At 60.9% G+C, this 14228-nt stretch overlaps 2 protein-coding genes across 3 annotated transcripts in view; one reads left to right on the forward strand and one right to left on the reverse strand.

Annotated features, from left to right (window-relative positions):
- PITPNM1 (phosphatidylinositol transfer protein membrane associated 1) overlaps window positions 1-10398 on the forward strand; it is an 11267-nt gene extending 869 nt beyond the window's left edge. The window contains exons 2-24 of one of the 2 annotated variants that reach the window (XM_057382641.1): window positions 124-231; window positions 911-1125; window positions 1198-1319; window positions 3386-3610; window positions 3696-4010; window positions 4332-4427; window positions 4537-4644; window positions 4752-4813; window positions 4885-5129; window positions 5665-5854; window positions 5958-6065; window positions 6158-6300; window positions 6515-6693; window positions 7028-7198; window positions 7396-7545; window positions 7645-7793; window positions 7867-7977; window positions 8112-8228; window positions 8429-8577; window positions 8676-8825; window positions 9037-9220; window positions 9470-9598; window positions 9704-10398. In XM_057382641.1, the coding sequence (XP_057238624.1) occupies window positions 154-231; window positions 911-1125; window positions 1198-1319; window positions 3386-3610; window positions 3696-4010; window positions 4332-4427; window positions 4537-4644; window positions 4752-4813; window positions 4885-5129; window positions 5665-5854; window positions 5958-6065; window positions 6158-6300; window positions 6515-6693; window positions 7028-7198; window positions 7396-7545; window positions 7645-7793; window positions 7867-7977; window positions 8112-8228; window positions 8429-8577; window positions 8676-8825; window positions 9037-9220; window positions 9470-9598; window positions 9704-9970 (3663 nt within the window). In that variant the 5' untranslated portion in view covers window positions 124-153 and the 3' untranslated portion in view covers window positions 9971-10398. Of the gene's footprint in view, window positions 1-58; window positions 232-910; window positions 1126-1197; window positions 1320-3385; window positions 3611-3695; window positions 4011-4331; window positions 4428-4536; window positions 4645-4751; window positions 4814-4884; window positions 5130-5664; window positions 5855-5957; window positions 6066-6157; window positions 6301-6514; window positions 6694-7027; window positions 7199-7395; window positions 7546-7644; window positions 7794-7866; window positions 7978-8111; window positions 8229-8428; window positions 8578-8675; window positions 8826-9005; window positions 9221-9469; window positions 9599-9703 lie in introns of those variants that run through there. The other variant, XM_057382642.1, reaches the window with a different exon arrangement.
- A 537-nt stretch (window positions 10399-10935) lies between these two features.
- Window positions 10936-13297, reverse strand: AIP (aryl hydrocarbon receptor interacting protein). Its single transcript, XM_057382637.1, has 6 exons — window positions 13094-13297; window positions 12771-12950; window positions 12385-12573; window positions 12029-12205; window positions 11800-11941; window positions 10936-11720 (listed from the first exon to the last, which is right to left on the reverse strand). Exons 1-6 carry the CDS (start codon window positions 13190-13192, stop codon window positions 11515-11517), a joined length of 993 nt encoding a protein of 330 aa, XP_057238620.1. The 5' UTR covers window positions 13193-13297; the 3' UTR covers window positions 10936-11514.
- Between the last annotated feature and the right edge of the window lie 931 nt (window positions 13298-14228).

Below are 14228 nucleotides of genomic sequence, written 5' to 3' on the forward strand. Positions count from 1 at the left end.
GAGCGGTTCCAAGACGGGCCAAACCCGGGCCGAGCGGTGCCGGGCTGAGCTGCCGGGCTGAGCTGAGTGTACCCCGAGCTGTCCCGAAGCCGGTCCGGTCCGGTGTAACGCAAGCCCCCTCAGGCGCTGCCCCTGCCGTCCCCCGCCGGCGCCATGCTCATCAAGGAGTACCACATCCTGCTGCCCATGAGCCTGGAGGAGTACCAGGTGGCCCAGCTCTACATGATCCAGGTGGGGATGCGGGGCTGGGCAGGAGGGCCTGGGGGGCTGTGGGGCTGGGCATGAGGGCCTGGGGGGGCTGTGGGGCTGGGCATGATGGCCTGGGGGGTCTGCGGGGCTGGGCAGGGAGGGGGCTGAGTCTGGGGGCTGCACGCATCTGGGGTTTGTGGGGCTGAGCCTGGGGGGTGTGGGGCTCCAAGGTCCAAGACTGAGGGGATTCACAGCCTGTGGGGCCAGGTGTGGGGAGCTTGAGGGGTGCAGGGATCTGGGGACTGAGACTGAGGGGGTGCAGGGGGCTGAGAGAGTCTGGAGACTGTAGCCTGGGGGGTGCAGTGGGCTGTGGGGGARCATGAAGGGTGCAGGGGCTGAGCCTGGGGTTGCACAGGGGGCTTTGAGGCTGAGCATGGTGTGTAGGGGGTCTGAGTGTGGGGAACTGGGAGGTTATAGGGCTGACCGTGGAGTCTGAAGGGGCACGGGGGAGCCTCAGGCTGATCCCAATGAATTGGCAGGTTGTAGGGGTGTCAGTGAGGCTTTGGGTGGTTTGGGGCCGCTGAGGCAAGCAGGGAGTCGTGCGAGTAGATGTGGCTCTGGTGGATGCCAGCACATGGGGATGGGAATGTACAAGGACCCTTGGGGATCATGGCTGTCTCGGGACTTGTGGGGACCACACTAAGCCATCATCTCTATGCAGAAAAAGAGCCGGGAGGAGTCGAGTGGCGAGGGTAGCGGAGTGGAGATCCTGGCCAACCGGCCTTACAGTGACGGCCCTGGGGGCAGTGGCCAGTACACCCACAAGATCTACCACGTCGGCTCCCACATCCCCAGCTGGTTCCGGGCRCTGCTCCCCAAAGCTGCGCTCCAGGTGGAGGAGGAGTCTTGGAATGCTTATCCCTACACACGCACCAGGTGGGAGCAGGGAGGTGGTGGGGTGATCTGTGGGGCTGGCTGTGCTCTGTGCTCAGTCCTGATCCTCTCCAGGTACACGTGTCCCTTCGTGGAGAAGTTTTCCATTGAGATYGAGACATACTACCGCCCGGATGCGGGGCAGCAGACCAACATCTTCAACCTGAGCGTGGCGGAAAAGAGACAGAGGATTTTGGGTGGGTATGGCTGGYTTTGGGAGGTGGGCAGGACCCTGTGGCTGCTGGGATTCCCACACAGTGTCCCCAGGTTGGATGTGTGGATGTGGAGGGGCCTTAGGGGCTCGACTTTACTCTCCTGGTGAACATGGGACCCCGCACTTGGGTCCTGTGGGGTGTTTCGGATCAGCTGGAGYAGGGAGAGCTGGAAAAGCATGTCCCCRTTTTCCTASCCCTTGCTCTGCWTCCTCTCTCCCCAGGGCTTTGCCCYAGATCGCTCTCTKGCTCCTTTCCGGGGGGACTGGTGGGCAGAACTGGGAGTTCAGTGTGGGATTCTTCCCTCTCTGGCGGGTTCCCCATTCCCAGTGCTGTGGATGTGGTCAGTTCAGGCGCCAGGGTGTGCAGTGTGACGCTCTGCCTCTTAAAATGGAGGCCTAAAATAGGCACTCGGAGGAAATGATTCATCTGACCTATTTCTCTCCCCGGCTTTCACAGCACTGGGGATGTCCGGCCAGGATACCGATGGCTCGGACCTGGGAGCAGGAATTCTGCCCCCACTGCCCCTGGGAAGCAACCAGGCCTAGCAGATGACATCAGGGCATGGTGCTGTGCCCACTGCCTGGTTTTCCACTCTAGTGTCCATCCCATGGGCATTCCACAGGGCACTCAGCATCTCTGGTGGCTGCTGCCTTCCCCAGGAAGCAGGCTTGGAGTGGCATCAGCCCCAGTGTGGGTCCCACTGGGATTTTCTCTGCTCTGGTGTCCTGTAGCAYTGACAGATTTAAACCCCTCTCATGTTTCAAAGGCCGATGGAATGACATGGTCTGGGTGATCCGCAGGGATAACTGCTTCCTTGGCAGCTTTCTCCCAGTGACAAAAGCAGAGTTGGATTGTGATGGGAATGACACTGCCAGGAACTGCTTGGGGACAGCAGGTCCTTTCCCAGCTCTTTGCTGCTGTTATCCAAGCTGCTTGGCATCATGGCTGTGCATTGCATCGTTTTTGTGGATTCAGGGCATCTCCAGTTTTCTTTTTGCCTCTTTTCATCCAAGGCTGGAGRAAGAGGCTGGCAGCACCTTCGGGATGTTTAGCGGGGGAAAATAAATGCTGGGTTTGGCACAGCCTGGGAATGGGGATAGTGCTGTGGGATGGTCCTGGGAGCCAGTGGGGTGCCCCAGGATGCCCCAGGATCCCCCAGATCAGGTTGCTGGAACCTGACCTTGAGCTGGAAAAGCCAAATTTTAGGAGATTTTGTGCTGAATTGAGCCAGAATGGCTGTTGGATCTTATTTTCCTGAATATCATTCATGATCCTTTCTCCAGTTTTGGGAGGTCATCCTCATTTGGGGAGAGCTCATCCTCATTTTGGGAGAGATCACCTCTGTTTGGGGATGGGGTTCTTAGTCCTCCCCCTCAGCTCTCCGGAGGCTCCTGTATTACATAGTGGTTTTGCTGTGCCCTGTTTTTGGGGGACCCTCGGGCTTTTTTAGAGGGGAGAGCTGGGAGCTGTGCTGAGCTGTCTCCGTGCCCAGCCCCCACATCCCCCGGAGTGGCCAGGATCACTCCACAGCTGCCAGATCTCCTGGCTAATGTGTGTATGTGTGTCAGCCCCAGCTCTCTGCACGCTCCCAGCCCCTCCCTCCCTGTGCTGCTCCCTGGGGTGCCAGATTGGGATCCCACGCAGGGACGGGATGTCTTTGGCTGCACCAAGGGTGTCTGTGATGTTCCAGGAAATTCTTCCCTGTGAGGGTGGTGAGCCCTGGCACAGGTTGCCCAGAGAAACTGCAGATGCTCCATCCCTGGTAGTGACCAAGGCCACCTGRTTTAGTGGAAGGTGTCCCTGCACATGGCAGGGAGTGGAATGAAATGATCCATAAGGTTCCTTCCAACCGACATCATTCCAGAATACTGTGATTCCAGAACTCCCAAGATTTTAGGATTCTAGGACAGAGAGTATTTGCTGCCAGCTGCATTCGGTGCATGGCTTGTGGGAATAATTTGACCTGATTTTTGTCCCTTTTTCCTTGTTTTCCTACCTGTGCTCCCTTGCCGTGTGCTGTAGGGTCACAAGTGCCGTTCCCTCCACAGACACCATTGACATTGTGCGTGATCCCATCTCCCCCGGGGAATACAAACCCGAGGAGGATCCCAAACTCTACCACTCATCCAAGACAGGCCGGGGSCCACTGGGTGATGACTGGCTGGAGGCAGCAGCGGCCAGTGGGCCCCTCATGTGTGCCTACAAGCTCTGCAAGGTGGAATTCCGATACTGGGGGATGCAGTCCAAGATTGAGCAGTTCATCCATGAYGTGGGTGAGTTTGGAGCCATGGGTTGCTGGAGGATCATTGGGGCAGCTGTGGGGCCACACTGGACTCGCTGCCCCCGTCATCCCCCCAGGTTTGAGGAAGGTGATGCTGCGTGCCCACCGCCAAGCCTGGTGCTGGCAGGATGAGTGGACGGACCTGACGATGGAGGATATCCGGCAGCTGGAGGAGGAGACAGCRCGAATGCTGGCACAGAAGATGGCCAAGTGTGGTGAGGGCGAGGAGCCACCTGCAGCTGGGATCAGCCCCAAGGGGCGGACRGAACCAGATGGGCCTGGTGGGCAGGAGGAGGCTGAGCTGCAGGCGGGGACTGAGACCCCCTCTGATGATACCTTTGCCAAGCAGTGGTCCACCTCTTCCCGATCTTCTTACTCTTCCCAGCATGGAGGTGAGGGACTTGGTCTGCTGTGGGTATGGCCTGTTGGGATACTGCTGTTCTCCATAGGAGATGTATCAGGGGACTGTTTTGCGTAATTTGGGTCTCCTGAGGTGGGGCTCTGGGTGTYCCAGGTCTGGTCCCAGGTTTCTTGAATGGGCTCTGGGTGACATGGGGAATGGTCATGGATCTCCTGAGGAGGGAYTCTGGGTGACAGAGGGATGGCCCCAGATCTCCCTGGGGGATCTGGATCCAGGACCAAGGGCGAGCTGTGGGGCAGGGGCAGGGTCTGTCTGTGGAGGGCTCTGGTTGCTGACCCCCTGTCGGTGGCAGGGGTGGTGTCTCCTCAGAGCCTGTCAGAGTGGCGGATGCAGAACATTGCCCGGGACTCTGAGAACAGCTCTGAAGAGGAATTTTTCGATGCCCACGGTACTGGCACCYCCTCGGGACAGGTTGGATGGGGACAAGGCGGTCTCAGGATGGGTGTGCAGGCACAGGGGTGTCTCCCCTCACCCATGCTTTCCTCCTGCTTCTGCAGAGGATCTGTCTGACAGCGACGAGGTCTTTGCCAAGGAGATGACCAAGTGGAGCTCCAATGACTTCTTGGACACGCTTGAGCGGCCAGTGGAGCTGGACGAGGCACTGGGTGAGCGCTGAAGCGGTCTGGCCTCGAGGCATGGGGTGGATGTCCTGGGAGGGGACTGATTCCTACCTGGAGACCTCAACGGGTTCACCAGGGCTGTGTGCTCGCAGGGGATGGAACCAGCGCCACCAAGGGGGATGGTGAAGGATTGGGAACGTCCAGCTTCCCTGAGGTGCGTGTTCCCTCTCTCGGGCTATGCCCCTCCTGCCGTGCCCTTTGACTTGACTGCTCTTCTTCCTGCAGGGCGGCGCAGCAGAGAGCACGGAGCAGATGTGCCGGATCCACGTGCTCTTCCTCATCCTCCACAGTGGGAACATCCTGGATCAGGGAGCAGGGGAGCCAGGCTCCAAGCAGGCAGATGTGCAGACACTGGCAGCCACCTTTGATGCTGTCACCCGYGTCCACTTTCCCGAGGCACTGGGACATGTGGCGCTGCGCCTGGTGCCCTGCCCGCCCATCTGTGCTGCAGCCTACACCCTCGTCTCCAAGTATGGATTCCTGCCAGGAAAGCAGGGGACCAGGGAGCTGGTAGCCTTGGAGAGGGAACCTTACTTCCTCTGGGAAGTGAGACATTAAGGACTGGGAATAGGATGGGGGTTAACTCCTGGTGCAACATCCTGGGGCAAATAAGTATTGTGTGGTGAGACGGGATGGGATACAGGTAATTCCTGGTGTAATATTACACGGCAAGCAGGAGTTTTGTGGGATGAGGACAGTGGGGTGGAATGGGATGGGRTAGGATAGCATGGRGATAACTCCTCATGCAGCATCCTGRGGTGAACAAGCATTGTGTAGAGAAATGGGAACATCAGGGCAGCAAGGAATGGGATGGAATTGGGTGAGATGGGGATAACTCCGGATACAGCATCTAGAGTTAGCAGCTGGGTGAGCAAATGTGTTGTAGTGGGATGGGACGAGATGGGAATTACTCCTGGTGCGGCATCCCCAGGGTGAACCAGTACCGTGCAGTGGGATGAGGACATCAGGATTGGTCCCATTCATCCCTTGCGGTGTCCCCCTCAGGCTCAGCCCCTACAGCCATGACAGGGACAGCCTGTCTAGCAGCCAGGACCACATCCCGCTGGCAGCACTCCCGCTGCTGGCCACCTCCTCAGGCACCTACCAGCACGCCGTGGGCACTGTCATCKCTCGTGCCAACCAGGCCTACGCAGCCTTCCTGCACTCCGGAGAGGGCACCGGCTTCTGCGGCCAGGTGAGGTGGAATGTGGAGGGAAGCTTGGTTCTGGGGTCCAGCTGTGGCCCTGTGTGGAGGSTTTGGGGGTGTCACTTTCCTCGTGGGTCCATGCTCTCCACAGGTGGTGCTGCTGGGGGACTGTGTGGGTAGCATCCTGGGATTTGACGCATTATGCCAGAGCCGGGCGGGCTCRGGGGGCAGCCGGAACAGCAGCCGCCGTGGCAGCCTGGTGAGTGCCCACAGCCCAATACCCTGTGGGGAGGGTTTGGGGGTGCACTGGGGGCTAAGTGAGGTCTGGGTGTTTGCTGCCTCTCCCTGCAGAGCATGGAGCCCATCTCCCCAGAGCAGTGCAGCGGCCCRGACCCACTGGCTGATGGGACAGATGGAGTACTGGGATTGAGCCAGGCCAGCCCTGAGCCCCCAGGGACACAAGGGGACAGCCAGCAGCACAGTTCCACATCCAGGTGAGCCCAAGGGCGATGGCTGGCTATCTTGTGGAAACCATGCAATTCCCATCTGCTTCAGGCTGAGAAAGAGCATTTGGAGCTGCCTGCCCCGGGGGAATCTTGCTGGAGCTCYTTTGGGATAACAGGGTCACACCAGGATCAGCTTTGCCTTCAGAATGGTGGGACGGGCTGTTGCCATCCTTCCCCATGCCCACTCTCTCCACTGTCCCAGCCTGCAGGCCAGCGAGGCCCCACYGGAGGCAGAGGCACCTCGGAGTGGTGCCACGGCGCTGGATGGGGTGGAGGGTGCCAGCACCCGCCTCGAATTTAAGGTATCCGGCTTCTTCCTCTTTGGTTCCCCGCTGGGGCTGGTGCTCGCGCTGCGCAAGACCGTCATGCCTGCTCTGGATGGTGAGGACCCCTGCCTGCCGCGGTGCCAGCCCCTGACCCTCCCTGCAGGGCTCAAGTCCCTGTGTTGTGCTCCCCACACGAGCGTGAGCTCCCTGGGACCACCCCAGAGAGCCCTGCCTGGGTTTGAGCCACTCGCATGCCCAGCCATGGCTGTGTGGGTGTTGGTGGGTGGCTGAATGTCCCTGCTCTGTGCCAGCCCCAGCCTGTCCCCAGTGCCCCAAATTTCTCTCTCCAGCCTTTCCTCTTGCTGTGTCCTGCTTTTACCCCTCTTGGATGTTTTGCTCTTGGTGCACCCAGTCCTTGTGGGCACCCCTGATCCTGCTCTCTGTTGCAGTGGCCCAGCTGCGTCCTGCCTGTGAGCAGATCTACAACCTCTTCCACGCCGCCGATCCCTGCGCCTCCCGCCTGGAGCCCCTCTTGGCTAARGCCTTCCACACTGTGCCCCCGCTCAGTGTGCCCCGATACCAGAAGTACCCTCTGGGTGATGGCACCTCGTCCCTGTTGGGTGAGCAAGTCCCCATCACACTGCTGTCAGGCACCCTGGGGCCACATCAGGGGCCTCAGAGCACCCACAGCCTGACTGGGTGGGGGAAGAGGGATGTGCATGTCCTTCCCACTGCTCTGGGTCTCTACTGGAGGTGGGTTCTGCGGTGGTGGGTGTCTCTGGGGGCTCTGTGTGTGCTCACCCAGCTCTCTCTGCAGCGGAGGCCCTGCAGACACACTCTGCCCTGTTCCTGCCCAAAGTGGATRTGGTTGCCCCACCTACTCCCACTGGCAGCTTTGGGGGCTTCTGGAAGGGCAATGAGCTGGCAGAGCCCCCCACTTCTGCCAGCACGAGYGAGGTTGTCAAGAGTAAGTGTGATCCCTACCCACCCCATCCCATCCGGACACCTTCGGCTGCACGACTTGGGATGAGGTCTGGGAAAGGCTTCATCCCAGCTCCCCTCACAGTCCTGGAGCGCTGGTGGGGCCCGAAACGCATCGACTACTCTCTGTACTGCCCCGACGCCCTGACTGCCTTCCCCACYATCACCCTGCCCCAYCTCTTCCACGCCAGCTACTGGGAATCSTCCGACGTGGTGGCCTTCATCCTGCGCCAGGTATGGCGGGCATGGTGGTGCGGGCAGCGAGCCAGGGCTAGCGGAGGCTGAGCCAGGGTCATGCCATTGGCAGGTGATGGAGAAGGAGGGGCCACAGCCGGCGGAGAGCGAGGAGAGCTCCATCTACAGCCCCGCCATCCCTCGGGAGAAGTGGCAGCGCAAGCGCACCCAAGTGAAGATCCGGGTATGTGGCCAGTGGGAGCCCACCCGCGGCATCCTCGGGTGTGCGGGTTCTGGGACAATCCCACAGCCTAGTGGTGTCCTGGTGCCACCTCAGGAGCTCCCCCAGGAGCTGCTGAGCACCYTGTGTGCCTGCAGAATGTGACAGCCAACCACCGGGCCTGCGATGTGATCGTGTGCGAGGGCAAAGCGCAGGTCCTCAGTGGGCGCTTCATGTACGGACCCCTGGATGTGGTGACACTGACTGGGGAGAAGGTACTGCTGGGCTCAGGGGGTCACCAGGACTCCTCAAACAGGGTGGGGTGTCCACAACCATGCATGGGGCTATTATCCACAGTAGGGGAAGGATGTGGTTAACAGGACCCTGTGTGGGAGAGAAGGYCTAAGGACTTGCAGGTAGGGACACAGCAGGATGTGGGGTTGCAGCTYGTGCTCAGCCCATTTCCCTCTCCCAGGTGGACATCTACATCATGACACAGCCRCTGTCAGGGAAGTGGCTGTACTATGGCACCGAGGTGACAAGTGGCAGTGGGCGCCTGACCTTCACCATCCCTCCAGACAAGGCTCTGGCCATCGGGATTTACCCYGTGCGCATGGTGGTCAGGTGTGGTGTCCCTTCAGTTCCTCCTGCCCTTTTGGCAGAGCCACACCTGCTGCCCTCACAGCAGAGCCAGTGCTGAACCCCCACCTCTCCCATTGCAGGGGGGACCACAGCTATGCCGAGGCATACCTGACCGTGGTGGCCCGTGGCACCGAGTCTGTTGTGTTCAGCATCGACGGCTCCTTCACTGCCAGCGTCTCCATCATGGGWAGTGACCCCAAAGTGCGAGCAGGGGCTGTGGACGTTGTAAGGTGGGTGCCCTTCAGTAAGGAAGTCAATCTCCCCRTCTTTCATGGTGTGTGGATAAGCTRGCTGGAGCAGGGCAAGGGAGAGGATGTCCACCACTCCCTTGCCCTCAGTACATAATATCTATGCATCTGCACATGTGTGGGGAGATCCCAGTTTCCCACAGCAGGACTGTCTCCACACAGGCTCCTGGCAGCCACCCATGTCCTCTCCTAGGCACTGGCAGGACTCGGGGTACATGATCATCTACGTGACRGGGCGTCCTGACATGCAGAAGCATCGCGTGGTGGCCTGGCTCTCCCAGCACAACTTCCCCCACGGCGCTGTGTCCTTCTGCGATGGGCTCACCCATGACCCGCTGCGCCAGAAAGCCGCCTTCCTGCAGAGCCTGCGCACCGAGGTGGGGATGGGGTTGCTGCTGGGGAGACACGGGGCTGGGGCTGGGGTGGCATGAGCTGTGCTGAAGCCTGTGCACCTCTGCATCCCRGTGGAGATGCTGGTAGCTGGACCACACTGCTGTGGCAGAGCTGGAAGCTTCTCAGGGCAGCTCCTAACCATCCCTTGCACCACGAGGCTATCCCAGCCCCTGGGGGTGGCTGTTCCTGTGGGAAGGGTTGTTCCCTGCCCCAATGCTCTTGTCCCTGGGCAGGCCGAGATCTCCATAGTTGCTGGCTACGGCTCCACCAAGGATGTCTCAGTCTACAGCTCACTGGGACTCGCACCAGCACACATCTACATTGTGGGACGGGCGGTCAAGAAGTTCCACAACCAGTGCCAGGTATGTTGGTGKCAGGGCTGGAGACAGACTGGGGATGCAGGGGATGATGGCTGACCCCACCAGCCGGCCCTGGCCACCAGTTCAGGCTGTCTGTGTGTCCTGCAGTTCCTCTCCGAGGGCTATGTTGCCCACCTGGCCCAGCTGGAAGCCGCAGCCCTGGCCCACTCCCCCAAGGGCCCCCCACGACCTGTGCTGGGCAAAGGCACCTATGGCTGCCCAGCRCCTGTTGACTTCCTGCGGAAGCAGAGCCAGCTCCTGCGCTCCCGGGGCTCCAGCCAGGCAGAGCGGGATGGGGGCCCCCCGTCAGCACCCCCTGGCTTGTCCCGGGCCAAGCCCCGCAGTGTCAGCCTCAAGCTAGAGGGTGAGGAGTGAGGGTGGCACGGCCATGTTCCCCCCTCTGCTGCATCCCTGATTTCCCAGCAAGGAGCACCTGGCGCCAGAGCCAGTAAAGGGCCACGAGCCCATAGACAGGAGATGAGAGCACTGGGTCCCCTGAGACTGAGGGGTGCTGGGAGATGGTTCCGAGCCCCCCATGAGGGCCAGAGTGATCCCCTCAGGGCTGAGCCACCYTGGGTCCTCCCTGCTGCTCCCAGCCCCATCCCCTCTGGTCCTTTGGGGCTGTTGGGCAGTGCTCAGTGCAAAACTGGGGGGGCTGTGGCTGTGCCCCAGGGTGAGTGGCACTTCCCCACCTATTTATTTCCGTCTGGYGTCGCGGGGCAGGGCCGGGTTGGGGTTCCAGAGTAGTTCCTCTGTTCCCCCCGTTTCGTTTCGGTGTTGAATAAAGAGATGTTACCACAAGGTGCCAGCACCCACTGTCTGCTCTGTGCTGTGCTTGTGGCACCAGGGCTCACACCCACTRGGAAAGCCCTGGGAAGCCCTGGTGCCCTGTCACCCTGAGTCCTGCCTGTGCCTAGGAGAGGACATGGGTGGCTGCCAGGAGCTTGTGTGGAGACAAGCTGGGATCTCCCCACACAACACGTGTGGGTGCTGCCTCCAAAACCTCCCTGCTCCCAGGGATTTTATCAAAGGGAAGGCACAGCTGAGCTGTGGAGACCACACCCAAAGGATTATTTTCCAAAGTAGGGCACCGGAAGAGAGATGATGTGCTGGGGGCAAGGGAATGGTGGGATATGCCCTCCCTTGCCCTGCTCCAATTGTGYGGTCAACACACCATGAAAACCTCCRGGGCCACCATATACCACAGGGAGGTGGCTGTGGGGCACAGCAGTGGGGTCACAAGCAATCTAGGAMAGGGAAAAGAGCCTGGGATGTGTGGGCTGTGCCAATGCTGATAYTTGCCCCCTCCGCCTTGGTTTCCCCTCATTTACCTCTAGCAGCAAATTTTTGTAGTGASCAGGGGCTGGGACTGGTTTTACTTGAGTTTATCTTGGCATAGCACAACCAGAGGTTTATAGAGATAGCAGAGCAGGAACAAGCTGTTATTCATTATAAAATATTCCCGACATGACATGACAAGAGGAAACACTGGTTTGGGATGATAGCAGCAGCCTGGAGAAGTGACAATGGCGTGGCGTGGAGAACAGGCATCGAAGGGGTTGGAGCTGGAAGGAGGCTCAGCACTACAGACCCCCATTGCCATCATAAAGTATAAAAACATCMAATAAGTGATAAAAGTTGGCAGGGAGCAGCTGGCTCGTGTCACCCATGCAGCCCTGGTGTGACAATGAGCAGAGTCTAGAGCCCAGCAAAGAGCTTCAGCCRTGTGCTGCGATGCTTTAYGCTGCCACGTACGTGCCCGGCCGTRTCCCTGGCTGTGGCGAGCTCCTGGGCCGTTTCCACTGACTTCAGATAAGTAAAATCTGTATTAAACATTAATAAACATCCATGATCATTCCACATGTGGAATATCTAAACCTGTCCCAAGCGCGCTGGGCTCTCCCCTGCGGCCGTGGGCTCTACTGGGAGAAGATGCCCTTGAAGCGGATCTTGTCCTCGGCATCCTTCTCCCGCAGCCGTGCTTCCAGGCTCCGCAGCTCCTTGGAGACCACGGGGCGCAGTGAGGGATCGAGGGCCAGCACTTTGGCAAAGTCAGCCTGCGCCTCAGCCACGTTCCACACAGCCGCGTGKGCCTTGCCCCGCTTGAAATAGGCCTTGACGTTGTCTGTGGGGAGACAGTTGGAGGTCAGCAAAGCATGGGGGTCTCCCAGTGCCTGGTGCAGCTGCCTGGGATGGCTCCTTACCTTCATATTTGTTGAGGATGGAGGAGCAGTGGTCCAACACCTCATAGTACTCCTCGCACTGCAGCTTGCACTGGCAGTAGTTTAAGAGCAGGGGTGTGATCTTCTGATCGAGCTCAATCCAGTCTGGAGAGCCTGGCTGCTCCTGTGGCAGACAATGTAGGGAGGGTGAGGGGTAGCTCTCAAGCCCTGCGTTCCAGAGGGCTGCCTGTGTGCATCTGGGGAGACCCACCTTCATCTGCAGGTTCTTGAGACAGGCAATGGCATCGTAGTATTTGGAAGCTGCCTCAGGCACCTTGCCCTGCCGGTACAGCTCGTTGCCTTCCTTGTGGATCTGGGGCACAGCTTGGAGCTTCTCCTCATCTGTCATGGCCCATGGGTCCTGCTGGTAGGAGCCGGGTGGCTCCACCTGCCAGCACCCCATCATGGAATCAGAGAACAGGATCATGGAATCGTTTAAGTCAGAGAGGACCTCTAGGATCATTGAGTCCTGCACTGCCAAGGCCACCACTAAACCATGTCCCATGTGCCACACCTATGTGTTTTCTGGACACTTCCATCCCTGAGCTCCCCATGCCGGCACCTCACCTTGAGCACCTCGATGTCGAAAATGAGGGGCTGGGGGTTCTTCTGGAGCTCGTCGAGGTCGGGGTACCCCAGGGAGTAGTGCTCGTGCATCTGGGCAAGGTTGCAGCAGTGCCGCTGCCCCTCCAGCGGGTCCTTCCCTGCTGCGATGTTCCGCAGGCTCTTGGACACCAGCGGGTAGAGCACTACGTGCTGCGGGAGGGAACAGAGCCGGGAATTGGGGGGGTGGAGGCGGAGAACATCGGGACGCTCCAGCCTCGCACCCCACGGCCGGAGAGCACCGAGGCGCCCGCAAGCCACGCCCAGCGGGAAAAAGCACCGCCCACCGAGGCAAGCCACGCCCCCGAACAACAAACCACGCCCCTCCCGTCAGCCCCGGCCCCGCCCACCTTGGCGTCGCAGCGGAAGCGCGCGCGCTCGCCGGGCCGCATGGTTCGCAGCGCCGCTTCCCACACCGGCAGCTTGAACTTTTTCCCGGCGATCAGCTCCATGGGCTTCCCCCGCGCCCTGCTGTCGTCCACCGGCGTCTCCTCATCGCCGCACCGCAGCGTCCGGTAGTGGAAGGTGGCCTGAAGGGACGGGAGGAGCTCCCGGCGTCACCATGGCGACGCAGACGGAGGGGGGGTGGGGGGCGCTGCGCGCATGCGCGCATCCCCCGCCGCGTTCCGCTTCCCACATCCCCCCACCCCGCCCGCACGCCCGCGGCCCTGACCTTGGTGCCGTCGCGGAAGTCCGGCAGCGGCCCGGTGCCCTCCCGCAGCACCTCCTTGTCCACGCCGTCCGCCCGCAGCTGCTCGACCTGCTGCGCCATCGCGCCCGCTCAGCCCAAGCCGTCCGCTCCGGCTTGGCCGCCTACCGCCGCTCCTCGGCTCTTTCCGGATTGTCGCGGCTGCGCGGCGCGCCCTCTGCCGGCCCGGAGGTGGTGCTGCGGGGCGGGGGCTCTGGGCCGGGGGCGTGGCCGGGGGGGGCAGCGGTGCACCGCTTCCCGACGTGGTTCCCCTCGTTTTCCGGCTCCCTCCACCTTCCTCGGACGCTATTCCAGGAGGTACGGGAGTCGTTCTGGAATGAAAAGCTCCTGTGACACTGTGCGACCTTCGTGGAAAGGCTACGGTGTAGGAGGGGAGGTTGATAGTGTAGCCGGGTCCCACTGTGAGGGTCCCCGTCCGCCGTGAAGACAGCGTAGCCGGGTCGTCCCGTCCCCTCAGCCCCGGCCGGGTATCGGTGCGGGCAGGAAGGACCGGCAGCCGCAGCAGGGCCGTGCGACACGATTGGGGGGGACAACAAACGGATCACCAGGGTTCAGCCCAGACCACAAGCCATTCCGGGGTGACACGAGGGTACTGGCAGGTGGCAGGTATCCGSTCAGGAACACAAGCTGGTGGCTCATGAAGGTGACGGCGCTGCAGCAASAGTGACCCCGTAGGGAATATGCCGTTCTGCCGGCACCGTCACTGCTCAGCACTGCTAGGGGATGGCTCATCCACGTCCACCCTCACAGACAACCGAGACCCGGAGGGAGGTCCTGCTCCCCCATCCTGCACCCCTGATTTTTGGTRGTGCTTGGTCCCCATTTACCCAGGTCGGTCGCCTAAAAATAAAGTGGCCTCTCTCCCCCGCCTCTGTGGCTTCACCGCGGGCTAGAAGCAGCGCAGACCGGCAGCGTTATCGGTGACAGCGCAGGTGTCAGGAGCCGCGGGCGGTCGGTGGCGAGGCCGGGAGCCGCCGCGGGGTAACCGCCTCCTTCGTGSCCCGGCGGCGAGGCGAGCGCGGGGCCACAGCTGCGGCAGCAGCGCCATGTGCCAGCGCCGCCACGGCGAGGGAGCGGGGAGCTGCCACCTGTCCCCCCC

This window comes from Malurus melanocephalus, unplaced genomic scaffold, assembly GCF_030028575.1.
Source record: "Malurus melanocephalus ecotype Western Australia unplaced genomic scaffold, MMel_1.1 scaffold_577, whole genome shotgun sequence".
Lineage (NCBI taxonomy): Eukaryota > Metazoa > Chordata > Aves > Passeriformes > Maluridae > Malurus > Malurus melanocephalus.